This window comes from Panthera onca, chromosome F1, assembly GCF_046562875.1.
Source record: "Panthera onca isolate mPanOnc1 chromosome F1, mPanOnc1 haplotype 2, whole genome shotgun sequence".
In the NCBI taxonomy this organism is placed as follows: domain Eukaryota; kingdom Metazoa; phylum Chordata; class Mammalia; order Carnivora; family Felidae; genus Panthera; species Panthera onca.
In genome coordinates, this window is record NC_138355.1 from 839,940 (window position 1) to 860,852 (window position 20,913).

At 56.3% G+C, this 20,913-nt stretch overlaps 1 protein-coding gene across 3 annotated transcripts in view; it reads left to right on the forward strand.

The window, feature by feature from the left end:
* Positions 1-20,913, forward strand: part of LOC132676164 (IQ motif and SEC7 domain-containing protein 1-like) — a 60,335-nt gene that overhangs the window by 39,122 nt on the left and 300 nt on the right. Inside the window, exons 6-13 of one of the 3 annotated variants that reach the window (XM_078441073.2) lie at positions 3,576-3,737; positions 6,571-6,693; positions 8,228-8,394; positions 13,296-13,405; positions 15,482-15,607; positions 16,824-16,923; positions 19,432-19,593; positions 20,431-20,607. In XM_078441073.2, coding sequence (XP_078297199.1) covers positions 3,682-3,737; positions 6,571-6,693; positions 8,228-8,394; positions 13,296-13,405; positions 15,482-15,577 — 552 coding nt within the window. In that variant the 5' untranslated portion in view covers positions 3,576-3,681 and the 3' untranslated portion in view covers positions 15,578-15,607; positions 16,824-16,923; positions 19,432-19,593; positions 20,431-20,607. The remainder of the gene's footprint in view (positions 1-3,575; positions 3,738-6,570; positions 6,694-8,227; positions 8,395-13,295; positions 13,406-15,481; positions 15,608-16,823; positions 16,924-19,431; positions 19,594-20,430; positions 20,608-20,913) is intronic. The other 2 variants (XM_078441074.2, XM_078441077.2) reach the window with 2 other exon arrangements.

The window sequence follows — 20,913 nt, forward strand, 5'->3', positions numbered from 1 at the left end:
AATGGAGTCTCCATGCTGGTGGACAGTTCGAGAGCTGTCACATACCCCATCTCCAAATCCTATTTCCTGAGATTTCCTTTGGCCCCTTCACTGACTGCACTGAGGACAAGGAGTCCAGGTCCTGGTGCTGATGCTGACTGTGCTGTAAATTCCCCAAAGACTGTTCTGGGTGTATTAGGGGGTGCTGTAGGTGGAGGAGTGATGAGGGGCAAAGGACAAACCTGGTTCTAAGCATGTGAGCCTCTTATTTTGGCTCCGTGCTGCCACAATCCCTTTCTTCTAGAAGAGGACAGCAGGAGCCAGAGGCTACAGTGCAGATCTTAGTATGTGAGCAGGCTGCCCCGCCCCAGAAACCCCTCACTTACAGCTGCATAGTTGCCTGGTCTCAGCCCCACTGAGGCTGCAGACCCACAGGGCATCCAAAACGTTTCTTAAATGATCACTTGGTTGAAGAGATGTAGGAGCAGATATGGGGACAGGGAGGGGAAATTCAACTTGTATAAAAAAAGGCACTGGAGTAGTTAAAATAGGTACCTGTTGATTTCAAAAGGTGAGAAGCCAGTAAACCTACCGTTCCACCCACTTTGATCCCAAGCTCTTTTTATGCTCAGTGGCTTGTGTTGAGGGAAGCTGAATGCCTGCGGCATGGGGACATGCCTGCTCCTGGGCTGTCTTGTCTGGAGACAGAGACTTCTCCAACCTCATGCTGTGTCTTCAGTATTCTCACAGCCATCCTGGCTGGAAGAACTTCCCTTACAGCCTCCAAACCCACCTGCAAAGCAAAGAGGTTGTGTCCTGTATGGTCACCATGTGCTCCTGCAGAATTTTGGGCAGAAGTAATTCCTGCATCCCCCAAGGCCAGCCACACAGAGGTTCAGGGTGCCCTGGGGGTGACCTACCTGGCAAGCACTTCTGCCCCTGAACCAGTGGCCTAAGTGAGCCATTATGCAGAGCAGTCCATACAGAAGGCTGAAGTTGCTCAGGATGCAGAAGCTGAAGGTTGGGCACAGAGCCCAAAGTGGGACACGAGGATACCAGTGACCACCACACCTCACTTGTTGCCCTAAGGAGCATGGGCTGGTAGGTGCCCATGGGCAGTGCCTACTTGATATCTGTGTGAGGAACCCGGAGTCTGAAATGTGCCCCATATATGTGGTTCTGGGCCTTTCAGAGCTGTGGCTTTACTCCCCACCCCCTACCATGGTCCTGTCCTGAGGCTCCATCTGCCCTGAGTCTCGTATCCATTTGGATTTAATGCATGGTTTACCCAACAATAAATCAAGCCCACTCTGGGTTCAGGGCCCACTCAGAGGAAAACCAGATTCCCCCTGTGGCCTCCACAGTGCTGTGGGGTCTCGCCCACCCTCCCTGCTGCTTTTCTGCCCCTCCCCTCATGCCCCCACTGTCAGCCACCCTCAAGCAGCTTCCTGGTCCTCAATCCTGCAAAGCCCATGGCTGCCTCAGGGCCTTTGCATGCACTATTGCCTCCACCTAGGAAGCTCCTTAATGACTTAGGTGCCCAATGTCACCTGCTCAGAGAAGTCCTCTGATTCACCCGCAGGAGAACTTCCCTACACCCTCCTGCCATCATTCTGTCCCTTTGTCCTTGAGACCAAGGGTTAGAGCCTGCCTTTGTGCTAGGCATCCGTTCATGACCAGCCCCGTTCACTGCTATCATCCTGAGCTGGGCCTAGTGAAAAGTAGACTCTCTGTCCTTAATTTTTGAAGAATCCGCATTCCCCTGGCCCCTTGTAAGACTCTCCTTCCAAAGTGCATTCCACTTTCCCTCTGCATTCTGCTCCTCCCCGGGTAGAGGAGCCCAAATCTTGGAAGTCTGACATCCTGTGTGATGTTGGCAGGCTGGGCCTGGATCTGGGCCCCATATTGGGGACTCAGGGGAGGGACCAGGCAGGCCCCGGGGTGGGTGGCTGATGCAGGGTGCCTGAGCGAGGAGGTCCAGCCCAGCTCTCCAGTCATTGCCACACGGGATCACAGGCCCAGGAGTGCCAGACAGCCTGATTTTTCAAGAGAAGCCAGAAATCTAGATTCTGTGTTGACCTCTCCCAATTTCTAAATGCTGGCGACTAACTAGAATTCTTTCCGCTAATGTCGCATGAGCTAAAGAAAGCCCATCTGCGGGCTTGCCGTGGTGACCCCTTGCCACAGGGCTGGAGTCCTGTAGGGGCTGGCGTGAAGCAGGGCTGTGAGGGAGCATGACCTGCCCTGACCACAGCATGAGCAGCTGAGTGGCTGGGGAGGTCTGGGACGGGAGCAGTTCTAGGTTGGATACACCAGAGTCATGGGGAGGAATGGGGTATGTGGCAGGGGGTGGAGGTAGGGTCCCACCAGGGGTGGGGGAGCAATGCTACTCTGTCACGACTTCTGTGCTGGGCCCAGCTGGCCAGCAGCTGCTCCCTGCCAAAACTCCTGAAGGTGATGTTAGGGTGTGTGGTCATCCTGGGGTAAAAATAGCAAGGTCACCTTGCAGCAGGAAGTTTGCTTTCCCTGGCAGGTGGAAATACAGTACCTGCTGGACGCTGCTCTCAGCCAGGAGCTTCATGGTTTACGGGGACAGGTGGACACTGGCTCTCACCTTCCAGGCTCCTGGGGGACAGCAGTACACGGATCTCTACCTGCTGGAGCAAGGGAGGGGGAGGCTCCCAGTCAGCAGGTAGCCCTGCTGATCTCACCCCTGCACGGTGGCAGGTACACCACAGCGGTTCCACAGCTCCTCAGGCCCGTCTGAGGCTCGGGAGTTGTCAGAGGACACCTGCTTTCCTAGGGTCACACATGTGGCCCCGTCACACCACCCTGTGAGGTCAGCCAAGCCTGTCCTGGGCCTCCTGCCCAGCCCCTGAGGGGGCTCCCTCCACCACAGCCCACCAGGGCCCCATGGCTCCCAGTGCAGGTGGACACACTCAGCCCTGCAGGGCCAGCCCAGCCCTTCCCGGAAACTCCCTTTGCCCAGGAGGGGTCAATGCTGCACCTTTGCTTCCTCTCCCATAAGTTGGAGCTAGTCACGAGAACCTTCCACGGTGCTTACCGCACAGATCATTCCAGGCACCTGACTCTGTTCAAACTCAGGAAGTCCTTACAAGGGTGGTTGAGGCCCCTGGTGAGGTGACGGGGCTGTCAGGCTCCTAAACAGCTCAGGTTACAAGAGTGCCAACCGGCAGGGGGAGTGTGAGAAGAAAGTTAATATGTGTAGGTGCTTGGACATTGGTGCTCAGAGTAAGTGCTCAGCGCCTATTAGAGACTGTTTACTCTCGGTAGGTGGAGGGCAGGCCAGCATATGCTGGGCAGGGGGTTCCAGTCTGCCTGGCTGTGAAGTACAGGGCAGTGCAGAGTGGTAGGGGGGTGGGGAGGGTCCCTGCTCCAGCACCCGTGCCCACACTCCTGCCAGTGGCCCAGTCCCAGCCCGCGCCCGGTGCACAGTCTGGGCACTCCCGGGTTCCCCCATATTGCGGGCTCCGGGCGGAACAGGATAGGGCACTTAGGGTACCCAGGGAGGAGAGAGGCAAGCCAGGAGGGGCCGGGACAGCCAGGGCTAAGCCTTTCTCTCGTCCCATCCCCAGGAAGCCTGAGAAAGGCGTCCAGTACCTCATCGAACGTGGCTTTGTGCCTGACACGCCAGTGGGGGTGGCCCACTTCCTGCTGCAGCAGAAGGGCCTCAGCAGGCAGATGATCGGCGAGTTCCTGGGCAACCGACAGAAACAGTTCAACAGAGATGTGCTGGAGTGAGTTCCACGGCTGGGGGGGTGGGGGCAGGGACCTGTGGCGCATGCAGCGTCAGATTCGCCTGCTTGCTGGAGCATACACCCAATCCTCCCCTTATCTCTTTATTGCTCTGAGACACAAACGGATGCCCCCCACCGGTTCATACATCACACCCTGCTGCATACGTGCGTGCTTGCACCCTCGGGCACCATATGTCACACATGGACCCCACGGGCCCCCTGGCACACACCCTCAGCACCTCCATCCCTCTCCAGCAGAGCCGAGCCACTGCAGGGCTGGAGGGTTGGAGGTCTAGGCTCCCTTCCCCAGCTTGGCTGCCAGCTGTCCCAACACACCCTCAGGGCGAGGGGTGGGGAGCCCAAAGAGACCCCCGGTGCCTCCCTCCCCTGCCTCTTTCCTGCCTCTCCTGGCTGGGAGATCTCAGGGTGAGAGTCCAACCATGGCTGACGGCCAGAGCCCTCCCAGCTACTTGGAACTCTGCAGAAAGCCGGGTTTCCAGCTCCCTGGAAACTGCCGACAGTTTGAAAAGCTCGGACCCCAAATCTCTCCATTCCTCCTTGAGACTGCCCTGAGTAGACAGGCACCCTGCGCTTGGACCCTTGGGTCTGTTGTAGTGCAGTTACTGTGCACAAGCCCTGTGTCTTCCCCTCACACGCAGGGGTCGGGGGATGCCGGGTCTCGCTAACTCCCTCTCTCAGAGGAGGAGCCAAAACTGCAGAATAGCATGGCACAGGGTGGCTCAGGGCCTGGGGGAGCACCTGCAGCCCGTTGAAGATTTTCCTGACCAGGCAGCTGCACAGACATGTAGGCCAGGAGCAGAAATCAGAGCAGGGTAAAGAGCGGACTGTTAGTAACAAGGGCAGTGCCCTGCATCTGTCCAGCTCTGCCCCACGGGATGAAAGAACAAAGCAAGGGGGGGCGGGCTCAGGCCTGCTGGGGCAAGGCGCCTCTGCAATAAGGAAGAGCCTGGCCATGCGTGTTCCCGCCATCTCTACACTTCCCTGGGAGGAGGCGGGCATCTGCCTGGGGCCTCTTTTTTGGCTCAGGGAGGGGCTGGCCTCGGTGCTCCCCCCATCCCCACACACACACACGGACTCACGTACACACGTTTGTCCTCATTTCGGCACACAGACACCCACTTGTACACACAGGTAGATGCGCAGGCACACAGGATGCAATGAGCCAGGCCTTTGGTGGCAGCTGGCTGTGCCTGGCACCGGGCATGCCCACCTGGGCTGCTTTCTCCCTGCTTGGCATTTGTGTTCCCCCATCAGGAAAAGCCTGCTGCATTGTTAGTGTGGCTAGTGCCCCTCTCTCCCTTTAACCCAGCCTCAGGAAGCAGTCCAGGGGAAAGCAGATGAGGTCCTTAGAGAATTGGGCCTAAGGCTGTCTTGTGCCAGTCCTCCATCCACTGCCCCCGTTCCTGCGTTCCCCCCCACACACCCCAAGCTGGCTGCTGGTGGTAGGAAATCCAGGCATTGTTCTTCCCCATCAGAAAATAGCAGCAGCCTGAGGAAGTAGCAATCCTAACCGCACCCCCCACCCCCCCACACCAGGCGTCCAGCTCAGATGCTAGTCAGCAAAATTACTCAGTGTGGCCCCATCCCCCTCCCCCACCTGCTCTGCCCCAGCCTCCAAGGATGCTGCCCCCAGAGCTGTGAGCACTCAGAGAAGTTGGGGGCAGCACAGTTTATGCTCAAGCCCATGGCACCCAACAGAGGGAGGGCGGCCCTGGAAGCGAGGACTAGGCCCCCCCCCATGGCCGAGACCTCTGCAGCCACACCCGAGGTGGCCATGGCTTTGTTGCAAATGGATACACTGGATACCAGAGCCTGCTGAGTGGGTCCCTGGTGCAGACCCCGCCTTCTCTGTTCAGGAAACGGAGCAGGCTGTGCTGGGGGGCAGCGCTGGGATGAGTGGAATGAACCAAAACCCGGTTACCAGTGCCTTCTGTCAGCTCCGCCTCCACTCGGGGGATTGGCAGATGAGGATGGCAGAGGTTCTCCAAGATGCCTCTCGAAAATCCCCGGCAAAACCCAGGCACCTCGCCCCAAACCCTCCACGTGGGAGGACCGGCTCAGGGCAGAGTCACTGCCTGGCGAGGTAGCACCCTGGGCCTCCGCTTCCTCCTGGAGAAGATAGGCACGTGCTCCTGGAATCCCTCGAGGACAGCCCGAGCAGACTGGAGCAGTAACGTCTCGCTTTGTGCCCTGTGGACGTCTCGCTTTGTGCCCTGTGGACCACGCGCCCCGAGAGCCGATTGTTTGTGCCCCGGCGGCCTTTATCAGGAGCAGCCATAGGCTCTGTCTGGCTCCTCTATAGAAAATCACACACGTACGAGGTGCCCGGGTGGCGCAGTTGGTTAAGTGTCTGACCCTTGATTTCATCTCGGGTCATGATCTTGCAGTTGTGTGAGTTCAAGCCCCACGTCGGGCTCTGCGCTGGCAGCAGGGAGCCTGCTTGCAATTCTCTCTCCGTTGCTCTCTGCCCCTCCCCCACTCATGCTGTCTCTGTCTCTCTCAAACAATTTTTAGAAAAAAGAAAAAATTACACACATAGATATAAGAACTAATGTCTTCCCATAGTTTCAGTGGGGTCTGTAGACATCCCAGAAGCATGGGGGGTCTTTGGGCTACATAATCTGAAGTGTTTGCTGATTGGAGGAAGCCGGGCGGAGGACCCTCCTGGACAAGAGGCGGCCGGCCCTCCCGGCTCCAGGCAGCTCAGCACCTGCCCCTGCACTGACTCCCTTTGCGCTCCGCCCCCAGCAGGAAGGCCGGCAGAGGCCCTGCGGGCAGCAGGCGCTGACGTGGCCTTGGTGTCTCTTTCCAGCTGCGTGGTAGACGAGATGGATTTCTCCGCCATGGAGCTGGACGAAGCTCTCCGGAAGTTCCAGGCACACATCCGGGCCCAAGGGGAGGCTCAGAAGGTGGAGCGGCTCGTCGAGGCGTTCAGGTCGGGGGCGAGGCAAGGCATGGGTGGGTGTGGGCAAGAGGAAGGTTACTTGTCATGAAGCCCAGGTCCAGGGCCCGCATCCCCCTTCACCCCCTCCCCTAAGCAGGGTCAGGTGGCCTTGCCCTTGCCTGGGGAGATGAGGCAGTGGCCCCTTCTGCATGCCAGGGGCTGTGCTGGTTATTGCCAGAAGCAGACTTTTGGACAGTCCGTCTTCCTCCAGGTCCTCATGAGCGTCACTCACTCGTGAGCCCATGTCCCCATCGTCCGCCCATTCACAGAGGGCAGCCAGTCTCACACAGTGACCCAGAGCACAAGCTGCAGAGCCACACGGCCTGGCTGTAGCACCCGCTCCACCGCTTACTAGCTGTGTGACTTTGCCCTAGTGACTTCATCTCTCTGTGCCTCACGTCCTTGCCTATAGAGTGGGGATAATGAAAGTACCTGCCCTGGACAGAGTGGAAGGACTGAACCCCTTTGGACGTGTGGGCACGCTTAGCCCATGCCTAGCATGACAGAGCCCATAGTCAAGGGCAGCTACGACCCTACAGTCATTCATCCCGGGACTGTGTGCACAGTGACTGGGTGGGATCCTCTGTGCACTTGCTGGGTATGGGACACATGAGTCAGCCACTGACCCAGCCCTCCAGGCTCAGCACCACTGGTGGGGCCAAGGTGGGGAATGAGGACACAATAGGAGGACAACTCTGGGGCCCTGAGTGGGGGGTTGTTCAGGCACTTCCTTCCAGGAGGGCTTCTTGGAGGTGGTGGCACTAATGGAAAAGGCAGGATTGAAGCCCACGTCATCTGAGCTGTGATAGCCACTGCCTTAGTCCTGGCACCCCATGGTTCCTCTTCTCTGATCTGCCCCCCTCACCCAGCTCCCCCTGAAGTCCCCAGTGGCTGGGGGCCTCTTGGAGTTTGGGGCAGGGGCGCACATTTGAGGCAATGAGAACAATAAGCAGAATACATTAGTGAGGCTGTTGCTTCAGCTGCTGTAACAAAGATGCTCCAGCAGCCGTGGCTGAAACAAGATGGAAGTGCATCTCCCTCTGAGCTGGCATGAAGGAGGCCCAAGCCGGGCTCCCTTCATCTCAGGGTCCCAGGGAGCAGGGCCAACACACACCACCACAGGGGAGAGGAGTGGGCTCTGCCTTTTAAGGTACAGCCTCGAAGATGCCCACATCCCATCTGCTCTTATCCCATTGGCCAGAACTTAATCACCTTCTGGGCTGCATCCAATCCCGAGGGAGACTGGGGCATGCAGTCCTCGTCCTAAGAAGACATTGCCAGCCTAAATACAGGTAGAAGATGTAACCAGTGTGAGAAGGAGAGAGTGGATAGAGCGGCACTCTGCCTGGCAGGTGTTACTTACCCCCGTTTACCAGATGCAGAAACTGAGGCTTGTAAGGCAGCACCCGGCCTCAGCCATTAGGTGCCAGGGCCCAAGTGAGGGTGACTGCCAGGCGTGAGGGCTAGACCCACTCCCTGCCCTGACTGAAGTGGTCCTGACCCTGCTCCCTCTCCCAGCCCCCAGCCAGCGGTACTGCATCTGCAACCCTGGGGTGGTTCGGCAGATCCAGAACATAGACACCATTTTCATCCTGGCCTTTGCCCTCATCCTGCTCAACACAGACATGTACAGCCCCAACGTCAAACCTGAGCGGAAGATGAAGCTGGAGGACTTCGTCAAGAATCTGCGAGGTGAGCGGCCCCGGGACCCGGACTGTGGCATACAACCGTCCCACAATCTGCACACACACCCAGCTGGGCGTGGGGCCAGGACGTGAGTGTGCTGGGCTCAGGGCAGCGCAAGGGAGCTGGGCTCCAGCGCACCCAACCATCGCACATAGGGGCCTTGGGTGAGCACCGGCTCCACAGACACGGCACAAGTCATCCTGAAGAGGGCAGACTCCTGTCACGCTCCGTGACACACACTGGGAGCATGGACAGAGTGACCCATACCCGGGTCTTGTGCTGTGATGGTTTTAGCTTGTTTCGCAAAGATGCACAGGGATTCGACAGGTGGGCAAGCTCAGCCCAGCTCGGGAGGGCCAGGCCAGACATGGTCCACAGAGGCCGATGGGGTGATGTGTGGGAGCACAGTCGGGAACAGGGCAGGAGGGGGGAAGCCAGGCAGGGGAGGGGCCGGGCAGAGTGTCTGTGCCACCATCCCTGCTGTGCCCTCTCCTACACTCCGTGTTCCTTATGAAACTGACTTGACTTTTTTTTATGTTTATTTTATTTTAGAGAGAGAGACAGAGTGGGAGCGGGGGAGGGACAGACACACACACACACACACACACACACACACACACAGAATCTAAAACAGGTTCCAGGCTCCCGAGCTGTCAGCACAGAGCCGGACATGGGGCTCGAACCCACAAAATGTGAGATCATGACCTGAGCCGAAGTTGGACATGACTGACTGAGCCACCCAGGCATCCCCTGACTTGCTTTTTGTGTGTGTGTTTTTTTAATTTTTTAACGTTTTTTATTTATTTTTGAGACAGGGAGAGACAGAGCATGAACAGGGGAGGGTCAGAGAGAGAGGGAGACACAGAATCTAAAACAGGCTCCAGGCTCTGAGCTGTCAGCACAGAGCCCGACGCGGGGCTCGAACTCACAGACCATGAGATCGTGACCTGAGCGGAAGTCAGACGCTTAACCGACTGAGCCACCCAGACGCCCCTTGTGTGTATTTTTAAGAGGAACCTTATATAAGCACACTGTAAACAGGAAGACCGTATCATTTGCCACACGTAGGCAGCCATTGTAAAAATGAATTCAGTGCACGAAAACACCAGGCCGGGGCGAGTGGCCCATGTTAGACAGGTGCTAACGGTGGGCAGCAGGAAGGAAGGCCTTCCTGGTGTTGTTGCAGAGGAAAGGAATTGAAAAGGAGACAGCTGTCTCCCAAGTGGCACCATGTTAGCTGACAGCATGTCCTCGTTTACCTGGAGTCCCTGCAAGGAGGAGGAGGGACTATGTCCCTTTCCTTGGGAAACACCAAGCTGCAGCAGGCTGAGATCCCCTTAGGGTGTCATATTTTTTTTAAAAAAGGAAAAAAAGTTGGTCTGAATCAGGTCCAACTTTGTCAGCTTGTTGAGCTATTTTTTTTTCCTACCCAGTTCTTTAAGTCTTCTGAACTGATGACAAAACTTTAAGTTTTTGATCTTTGTTGCGCCATTTAAATTTCCTATAAAACCACCGCTCTGTCGTCCCCTTTCCTGGGGCAGGAAGGCCCTCCCCTCCCACCCCCCCCCCCACCCACCCGCAGCAGGGTTTGAACTGTCCTGGTGCGCCCCCTGGTGGTGGGTACCCTGCAACAGGCCAGCTAATGGGGTGCCCATCCAGAAGAGTGCCAAGCTGCCCGCTTTTCCCAGCTGGGCTCCAGGACCTGATCAGTCAGGGAAGCGGAGGGGCAGGGCTTGGTTCAGACCAACCAGACGGCCATTCCCTGCCCAGAGCACTCATGGTGTGTGGTCCTCTGCTAGATCTCAGGAGTGCTGTGGACCCCAAGGAATTCAGGTCTTAGCTACAGTTCCCAGGAAGCTAAGGAATCTGGGAATTTTCTTAATGGCAATTCAGCACCAGAGCGTGCGAGAGAAACCAGCAGATGCTTTGATGGGACAGGGGCTGTCTCTCCTCACAGGGCTGAGCCTGATTCTGGTCTTCACAGGGTCCCCCGTGGCCTTAGCGTGTAGGCCTGTGCTCCCTCGCTGCCCAGAGAGCAGGCTGTGTGCTGCATGCTGTTGGTGACCCCATGCGCTGCACTTTAAAGGTCTTTGCGATTTGACTCTGATTTTTTTTTCTGCCTTTAGACCTCACCCACATAATTGGGACTCCCCTGTATGGGGAACAACAGGAGCAGCCTGAAATGATTAGCCCAGAGGAGAGAAGGCTCGGGGAGGGAAGGGTTTCTCAGTCAGATTGCCAGTTGGCCACCCTCACATCAGTGGCTTTGTCGTTTGTATCCGGCCTTGCACCCGACCATCCCAGCAGTCTGGGGGAGTTATCATCCCACTTCTCAGGAGATCGAGCTGTCAGCTATCTCCCAAGCCTGAACCATTCCCTCCAAATCCCATCTTTTCAAGCCAGGAACTCAGGAGTGTTCTGTTCAGTCTTCCTTGTGTTCAGAAGGGTAGCCAAGGCAGAGGGAAGGGATCTGCCCAAGGTCACGTCCACGGGGGCAGGACTCTGGTCTCCCACAGCCTGGCTGGTGCTCCGCACCAGGCAGACGTCCAGCTTGGTGTTTGTAGAGGAGACCTTCCCCCCTGTACACACTGGGCGCATTTTCTCTGGAATTCCTCACTCTGGTTCCCCCGGGGAGACCCTCAGCAGGAGTGCCTTTGGGGGGTTGGAGGGTAAGCGGGGGAGGAATCGCTCACCAGCATGGCAGCCAGACGAGCAATGATTTTCTTTTATTGATGTTTGTTTTTAAGTTTTCTAGATTAATTTTTTTTAATGGCTATTATCCTCACATAGTTTCAAAAAAAAAAAAAACACACAAAGTAAGACAAGCTAGCAATCACATTCTTTGGTATTTACCCAAAGGAATTGAAAACCCCGTACATCCACACAGAATCCTGCACAGGATGTTTATAGCAGTTTTATTCATAGTTGCCAAAACTTGGCAGCAGTCGAGAGATGTCGTTCGGTGGGGGAACGGATACATAAACGGTAGTCCATGCAGACAATGGAATATTATTCAGCACTAAAAAGAAAAAAGCCATGAGAAAACAGGGAGGAACCTTAAAAATGCATACCACCAAGTGAAGAAAGCCAGTCTTAAATGGTTGCATACCATAGGAGGCCAGCCATATGACCTTCTGGAAAAGGCAAAACTATGGAGACATAAAAGATCAGTTGTCACCAGGGATTGGAGGGAGGAGGGGCGGAGGAGGTAGAGCACGGGGGAGTTTTCGGGCAGTGACACTATTCCACCTGACTCCGTGATGGTGGAGACGTGTCGGTAAACGTTTATTATCGAACACACAACACCAAGAGTGAATCCCAATGTAAATTATGGATTTTGGGTGATAATAGTGTGTCAGTGTGGGTTCACTGGTTCTAATAAATATATGACTCTGGTGTGGGAAGTTGGTAGTGTGTGGGGGCCAGTGTTACGGGGAAATCTATGGGCTTTCCCCTGAATTTTGCTGTGAACTTAATTGCTCTAAAACACAGTACTAAAAAATAGTCTGGTTTTAAAAAATGTGTGGGGTGCCTGGGTGGCTCAGTTAGTTGAGCGTCCAACTCTTGATTTCAGCTCAGGTCATGATCCCAGGGTCATGGGATTGAGCCCTGTGTTGGGCTCTGCTTAGGATTCTCTCCCTCTCTCTCTGTCCCCCCCTCTTCCCTCTGCCACTCTCCCCGCTCTCACACTCTGTAAATCTAAAAAAAAAAAAGTATGAATGGTCAGTAGCAGAGCCCCTCCCACCCCTACCTGTGTGCCCAAGGCCACACCCTCCCCCTTACAGTTCCGTGTCCGTTCCCTGTGGTCATCCTCATTTTCCTGGCAGCTGTGTGGTATTCCATTGCACCTGTGCAGGGATGGCTTAACCAGTCCCCTATTAATGGGTAAATGGGTGAATCCCAATCTTCTGCTCTTTGGAAACCATGCTGCCATGAGTGCCCTGGTCTGTGCATCATGGCCCATGGGATAAATTTCCCCCGGATGCAACCACTGGCCCAGAGGGGCTTTGAGTGTATATTTGTGACCCTCCCACCAGCAGTGGCTGGGAGGCCCCTTCCCACAGCCTCGCCAACTGCGCAGTTTACCAAACCTCTGGACCTCTGCCAGTCTGTGGTCTGAGGACTGGCATGGGGTTGCGTTTCTCTCTTGAGTGGGGCCGAGTTTTCCTCGCAGCAGTTTTTCAGGGTATAGCGGAAAGGGTGCATGCCTGTCTTCAGAACAACCTGGCTTCAAGGCCAGACCCCAGCTTCTTTCGCATGTGACGTGGGACAACAGCTGGTGGCGCTGCTCAGGTGCACGGAGTTCTCGCTTTCTGGGAACGCACCGCCGCTGCTCTGTCTTCTTCATGAGACCTCCATGAAGTCACCCGTGCGCTTGGTGGCCCACTTCACAGAGGACCCCCAGTGCAGAGACTCGGTCCCACGGCTCGTGAGGGGCAAAGCAAGAACTTAGGCCCATGCCTGTGGGAGCCTGAAGCCACAAACACCAGCTTCACAGCCACCCCCAACCCCGGGCCCTTCCCTGAGCCTTGCTTTCCCAGCTGCGGAATGGAGACGGTCACACCCACCCAGCGGGGCTGTGGTCAGGATTAGCAAGCTGATGTTTATAAAGCCCTTGGAGCATGGCTGGAAGCTGGCACAGCCCTCTGTGTGCTGATCTGGGTGGCTATGCTGGCCTTGTCCTGGTGGAAGGATCCTAGGGCATTTCATAATTGACTGAAGGTGTTCAGTAGCTGTGGGTCTGGAAGGTCTCTGGTTCTGCTGAGGATTGATGAAAGGGATTGATATTCTGATTGGGTTTAGAAACTTGGTAAATCAGGGGTGAGCCTGGGGCCCTGAAGCTGAGTGGTGCCACAGCCACCCAGACCCTGGCCCGCCCTGATGCCTGGCTACTGTCTCCTTCCCAGGTGTGGACGATGGTGAGGACATTCCCTGGGAGATGCTAATTGGGATCTATGAGCGCATTCGCAAGCGGGAACTGAAAACCAACGAGGACCATGTGTCCCAGGTGCAGAAGGTGGGAAAGCTCATCGTGGGGAAAAAGCGAGTATGTGGTGGCCCTGCATCCCTGGCTCCCTCACTCCCACCCACCCCCCTGATGTGACCCCAGGCCTGCCCCACTGGCATTAGCTTTGGACAGGGGCCCTGATGCCATTTGGAACCTGGCTTCTTCAGGGCATAGTTGGGGGGGGGGGGCGGTTCCTTTAGGTTTAGGGTGGCTCCTGCCTGATATGGGGGAATAATAACCATTGGCCCTGGGTTATATTTAAAGAGAGCCTGAGGCTCTTAAGAAACCAGCCCAAGTTGAGCAGTGGTCCCTTGGTGGCCTGGGAATGCCCTTATCGGCCTTTCCAAGTTCTGGCAGCGAGGAGGTCTCCTGAGCTGTGTGTGGCATGTCTGGACAAAGGCTATGGGAACATGCCTCTGGAGGGGTGCTTACCTACTCGGATGTCATCCCATTAGCTCTCTCATGTCCCAGGTGCATGCTTTGGATCATTAATATCTTTTCTTGTTTGTTTAATGTTTCCCACATGGATTGGATCCCTGCATCACGGGCTTGGCTGTGTGAGTATCCCTCTGCTTTTACATCCTGGCTGATATCCCGCACCAGGTTGGGGTTGGGGTGGGGGCAGAGAGGTCCACCATGTTCTGTGTTCACCTCCCTGCATGCCCTGGTTCCCAGATCTACAATTCTGGCTGCTTGAGTTCCTTTCCAGAGTGATAAGAAATTTGATTTTCATAATTCTCCCAGCCTCGAACCTCTGCAGGCCCAGACTGCAGCCACCTGGGGAGTGTTGTGTACCCTCAGGCCAGGGCAGATGGTGTCCCTCCCTCTCATCCGGCCCGGTTGAGCGCAGAGGCCAAGGCTTGCCTCCGACCTGAGGCACTGTGCCCAAAACAGATGAGGCTGATGGGCCATTGCAGGCCTGCCCACCCAACCAGCCCTCTGCCGCCCACACTCCACTGTCACCACCTTGAGCAGGTCTGCCTGCCTGCTCACCCCAGGAGCAGCAAGGCTAGCCTTGCAGTCACGTGGCACTTTCCTTATGTGTCCGTCTTTACCCTTCACCAGGCAGCCTGCACTGCAAGAGTCAGTGTCGCAAACCGGTCTGCTCCCCCCTCTTCCCACCTTGGCCTAGAGACAAACCACTAGACGCTGCCGTGGCCAGCCCTCACCCACCTCTCTGGCCCCGCCTCCCGCCACCCTCTCCCCTTCATGCTTTTATCCCAAATGATGCCCCTCCCTGAGCACGCCAGCCTGGGCCAAGCCCTTCCTCCCATCTTCCTGATGCGCTGAGCTCCGGCCTCCCACCAACAGGGCACCCGTTGCAGAGTGAACCCTCCCTGCCAGCACATCCCTTTACAGGAGACCTGCTGTCTCCTGCATGAGCCTGGGTGCTCCAGAGCCACCACTGGGCCTTCCCAGTGACTTGTCACCACAGCCCTTAGACACCATACAGGTTGTACCTGGCCTTGTGAGTGGCTCGGCCTTCGGCAGAGTGGGGGGTTCACGTGAACTCATGGCAGGCGTGCTCCGTGTGGAGGCCCAGGCCAGGCCCCAAGGGGTGGTGTGGCTGCCGGCCCAGGAGTTGGGGCAGGGAACCATCAGAAGCATCGGGATTCTTTAGGAGGGGCCTGGAATCCTCTCTCGGCTCTGCACCTTCCCAGTTGTGTGACTGAAGCAAGTTGCTCAACCTCTCTGTGCCTCAGTGTCCTCATCTCAAGTAGACACTCTGGAGAAATCTTTGCCGGGACTAACAGGCTTATGTGTGTGATGGGCACTTTATGGGGACTGAGAAATCACGAATTCCTCACTGTGGGGGCTCCCGTGTGCACGTGATGCTCTAAGACTTCTGGGACCTGCCTGAAGGAAAGGAAAGGAGGTGTCGCGAGAGGCAGGGACGCTTTCCACGGCCCTTCAGGAGAACTCCTGAGGAAGAGCAGGGAAAGTTGCAAGGAGTCCAGACACGTCTGCTGTGTGCGGTTGGTGGGAGAAGGCGTTTTCGAAGGCCAGGCCCAAGGCTGGGTTCCCAGCACACAGGGACTGCAGCGGAGGGGCTGGGGGCTGACGCAGCGCTTCCTCCCCATACAGGTGCTCTCTCTGCCCCACCAGTGGCTGGTCGGCTACTGCCGGCTCTTCGAGGTTCCAGACCCAAAGAAGCCCCAGAAGCTCGGGCTGCACCAGTGAGAAATCTTCCTGTTTAATGACGTCCTGGTGGTATGTGGTTCCCCAGAACGTGTCATGGCTGGGACCCGTGGTTTGGGGCAGCCTTGAACTATAGCTCAGGTCTCCCATCTGGCCTTGTGTGCCTGCGCTTGGGGAAAGGCACCCACGTGCGTGGGGTGGAGGTGAAGGGGATGGAGTCAGCCCCACGGTCTTGGGTTACAAGAGGCAGAATCTAACTCATAGTGCGGCCGACGAAAACAGGGCTTCGTCAGCTTATGTAAAAGCCCAGAGGGGGGTGTGGGGCTTCAGCCCCAACTATTTCTAGAAGCTTACACAGTGTCAGTGGGACTGCTTTATTAGGCTCTCTGTCTCTCAGCTGCGTGGGCTCCCTTCTCAGGAGCTCTGTCCACAAAGAGAAAGTCAGTCTCCGCAGTTGCAGGCTTAATCCTGCCCCCTCCCTGCATCCCCAGCCACCAGGGGGATTTTCTTGGGAAGAGTCCTGGCAGAGGTCTTACTGGTTCCCGGGCCCATGCCTGAGCCGCTCACAGGGGCCAGGCAGGTGCAGTGCTGTCTCATTGGCTAAACCTGGGTCACTGCTCACCCCCAGGAGTGCCGGGTGGCAGAGAGGGGGTTCCCCAAAGGGAAAATGCGGAGCTCTTGCCCAAAAAAAGGTGGCATGGATGCTGGCCACTGGGGATAAAGATGCCCCTGGAGACAATGGGGGGAAACTGTCCCTTAGGTCTTTGTCTCTCCTGCATTCCCCGAGCTTTCTTGCTAGAGGCCCTTGTCCCTGACCCCTCCCTGCCTGAGAACCAGCCACTTCTCTATGACTGCTGAGGTTGGAATCTGGACCTGTGGGTTTCAAGTCTTTGCCAAGAGTCCCTGACCTCAAGCAAGTGACTTCAAATTCCTGATCCTCTGTTTCCTCCTCCAAAATCTCTCAGGCAGTCACAGAGCTTAGGTGGGGTCCCGGGTGTCCGAGCCCGGCCTGGCACCTTCGGGGTCATGTGCAGCACGGTGCCTGCCACCTCTCTGCTGAGGGGCTTCATCGCCAGCCAGGACGACAGCTGGGATTCACGGGAGCGGATGCCAGCATCCATGTCAGGATGTGCCTGGACACACAGGCCTGCCCTGCCCCAGAGGCCTCCTGACCTCTGCACTGCTGAGAGGGTTTTGACGTTAGTCTCGGTCAGAATCCCGAGCACCCAGAGTTGCCCCTGAGCGGTGCAGGCGATACAACTCAGCCTATGTCTTTGGCTGCCCCCAGGTGACCAAGATCTTCCAGAAAAAGAAGAACTCCGTGACGTACAGCTTCTGACAGTCCTTCTCCCTGTACAGCATGCAGGTTCTGCTCTTCGAGAACTAGTGTAAGTCCGTGCTGGGGGCCTGCCGTGGCCCGGCCGCGAGTGTGCGTGCTGGAGCACTCGTCCACACGTGGCCGTGTGTTACGTGGCGGAAACGGTGTCACAACTCCCACCTTGTAGTCACGAAGTGCTGTGCTCCCCAAGGATCTCCCCCTGGGGATCTCCCCCAGCTCTCCCACGTGTGTTCCGTATTCCTGCTTCGCCAGCAGAGAGAAGTTTGCAGGCCAGGGGTCTAACGAGCAACAGTACCTGGGGAGATTTTGATAACATTGTACATGGTGGTGATCGCCTTTGCTTTTGCTCCTACGTCTTCTTACCGTGTGGTTAAGATTTTTTTTAATTCAGGGAGGAGTGGATTTATGCCAATAAAATGTTGCCTGGAAGACACCAAGTAAATGGCACAGTGATGTGCAAACACAGGCAAACAAACAGGTGCAGGAAAGGCCTGGGGGGCTGTAGGACAGGAGCCCGGTCCTGAGCGGAGAGCCCGGGTGCAAATGCGTCAGGTCCTAGAGGTCCCTGGGCCACATTCCCTTTGTCTGTAAAGTGGGGTGATAGCACCTACCTCAGGGACTTAGGTGAGTCCATACATGAAGTGCTTAGAGCAGGATTTATTCTTAGGTGTTATTGGAGTCTTCTCTGGGTATGAGTGGGCCATGGGGCCTGAGGACTTGGGGGAGGAGCTGACACCCCCACTGACTTTTTTCTGTTGACCTGGTCTTTCTCTGATACCCAAGCCCTTCCCTTTACCTTTCTCCCTCTTTTTCCCGTCCCTGTTGGAGGTCCCTGAGCTGTAGGCTGAGCCAGGCCTCCTGAGATGGGGGGTGAGGGGGAGATCCTGTTGCCCTGCCCATTTTGCACTGGCCCCAGGGGAGGACCGTTCCAGTCAAGCGTCATGATATCTCCAGCAGCAGGGAAGCCCTCATCCTCTCAGACAGGTTGCCAAGCTACCGTCTGATCCGCTTTCAATCTGCAGGTTGAAAAAGAACCAGGGACCTGTGCCTGGGCCATCCCTGCCTTGCCTTGGTTTCTACCAGGGTGGAAGGTGGCCTCAGGGAGCATGGTGCCACCCCACATCGTCCTGACCGGAAGGCCCTCTCTCCGAAGGGGTGGCGGTGGTTGTGATGCTCCCAGCAGTGGGCCCGACCAGACTGAATCTGCAGGCAGAGGCTGTGCCCTCCTCGTTTTTACATTCCCAGGGCTCAGCCCTCAGCCCTGAACCCAAGATCCTGGCATAAGCCCAAGAGTCGACACTGACATTTCTATGGGACATGCCTTCATAGCAGGGATCTCAAAGTGGTAGCCGTGGGTCAGTCGCAGCCCAGTTATGTGTTTGGTTTACACATTTAAAAAAATTTGTTGAGCTGATACTTAATATATAAAATTACTAAAATTGGGGGCACCTGGGTGGCTCAGCCCATTAAGCGTCCAACTTCATCTCAGGTCATAATCTCACAGTTCGTGAGTTTGAGCCCTGCATCGGGCTCTGTGGTGATGGCTCAGAGCCTGGAACCTGCTTTGGATTCTGTCTCCCTCTCTCTCTCTTTGCCCCCTCCCCCCTCACACTCTGCCTCTCTCTCTCTCTCTCTCTCTCTCAAAAATAAACATTAAAAAAATTGAATTAAAAAATAAAATAACTAAAATTTTAGATATTTTTGAGTTTTCTTGAAAACCGAGAAGGTTTTTGCTAGGCCCACATTCCCACGTCATGTGGCTGTCATGGGCTGCACGCCCATCACCCCCCCCCCCCCCCACTCTGTTGCTCAGTCTCATGTGGTTTACTTCCTACATTTATGGGAACACACTAGGCATTTGAGTTCCCTCCCTTGACTTAGGTCTGAGCAAAAGTGGGTTTGGTGTTTGGACCAAGAACTTCCAAACATCCAGTAGCTTATGCTTGATTCCCACTGAGGAGAGAGATGCTACCAGGGGACAAAAGCCACAGAGATTCTGTGAGCTTGGAGGTGGCACCAGGCAGGTCACAGGCCAGAAAGACTGAGCATTCAGCATAGAGTGCATTGGGTATGGGGCGCCCATGAAGCACCCAAGGGAACTGAGGGTCTGGAGGCCACTTGTGAGAGAACAGAGCTCAGTGTGCACTCAGAATTGCCCAGGGAGACCAGATAAGACTCCCCCCCAGCACAGGACACTGACTGTGACTCCCGGACTCCACCCCTGGCCATTCTCGAGCTTCAGGCAATGACCAAGGACCTTGACTTGAAGGGTCTAGGCTCCATGACCTTCAGGTTGAGGAAGTAATAGGGGCCCTGACCTCTGTTCAGATTGGCCAAATCTGCCCCAGACTTCTGCATAGAACAACACAGACCCAAGTCAGGAGATGGGGATTTCCTGGCAGTCTCTCTGGTCTGCCCTGTGGATGCCTTTCCTCCCTGGTTAGACATGTCTGCTGAGAGCCTGGACCCTTAGACTTAGCATTTTCTTGACCAGCAGAGAGAGTGCAGAGAGCACCCAGGGATCCATGGGTTCTTCTCCTCCCCTTCTCCTTTGTAGACTACCCCAATGGCATCCAGCTCACATCTGCTGTCCCCGGAGCAGACATCAAAGTGTTAATAAACTTTAATGCTCCCAATCCTCAAGACCGGAAGAAGTTCACCAACGACCTGTGGGAGTCCATCAAGGAAGTGCAGGAGATGGAGAAGCACAGGATAGAGTGTAAGTCCCAGGCCCCCTGGAGAGGAAGAGCCAGCAGCCCCGGCATCTCATGGGACTTGCTGGACGCGGCCGTTGGCTCCCATCTGGTGCCAGGGACTCTGGGGGCCCACAAAAGTGAAGTGCCCTGGTCTCACCTGGCCTTCCCACAGCCCTGTGACAGGGCAGCCCCCATACCAGGGCCAGAGGAGGTGGCGTGGGGAGGGCAGCAGAGGCCTCTGCGTGAGAGTGAGGGCTTCCATGGCCCAGGCCCATCCTGCCTGTGGGACCACATGGCATGGCCTGAGAGAGCCTGGTTCCCCCGTCGCCCCACGAGACGAGATTTCCCGGAGATCCGGAGCTGATCTCGTTTCACCTTGGTGTGCTTATTCTTCTTTTGTCTTCCACGTCAGGGAAGTCACCACCAAGCCCATCCTGTGGGTTTCATCGGACCTGATTATCATCTTTTCTCTCCTGGCTCCAAGCCTCACTCCCTGGAGACACACAACTACCCCCACCTTTGGGCCCCACCCACGGCAAGGTCGGGTTACCCCTTGCTCATCCGCAGACCCAGGCCAGACAGTCTCCTTGCCAGCCCTCAAGCCTGCAAAGTGACGGTCTTTCCTGCAGACCCCAAGGCCCGTGCCTCTCCAGCCTCCCTTTCAGAGTTTCCTCCTGGCTCCCTTTTGTCAAAGGCAGCGTTCACACCTTCTCTTTCTTTCCCAAGACAGCTGTGGGCCCTGACTTTTCCTCAGGCTAAACAGATGGCAGCTGGGTGTGATGCCAAGCCTACACAGAGGGCCCAGAGCCTCCCCCTCAAGGCTTTGTTTTCTCACTGGTCCCTCGCCCCCTCTGTTTCAGCGGAGCTCGAGAAGCAGAAAGGCGTCATGCGGCCCAGCATGTCCCAGTGCTCCAGCCTCAAAAAGGAGTCCGGCAACAGGACGCTGAGCCGAGCCTGCCTGGATAACAGCTAAGCCAGCGGTGAGGGCCTCAAGCGCAGTGCCCTCAGCAGCTCCTTGCGGGACCTCTCTGAAGCGGGTAAGAGCGGGCCAGGACCCCCTTCCTAGCCCAGCACACGCAGGACTCAGACCGGGCAGCTGGGGCACGCGTTGCGTGCCGGGAAAGGACTGCAGTGGCGGCTGGTGGCGGCAGGGCTAGGACGGAGTGCCGTTGGGTTTCCCGTGACTGTCCCCAGACCTTAGTAGCATCTGACCACACAGAGAGGGTGTCCCAAAAAGGCCAGAGGAAACAGGATCCAGTTGTCAAGGCAGAACAGCCAGGAGGTTACCCCTATTCTCCCTTTCTTCTTCTAGGGTTTTTATTTTTTTCTTTTATTTATTTTCC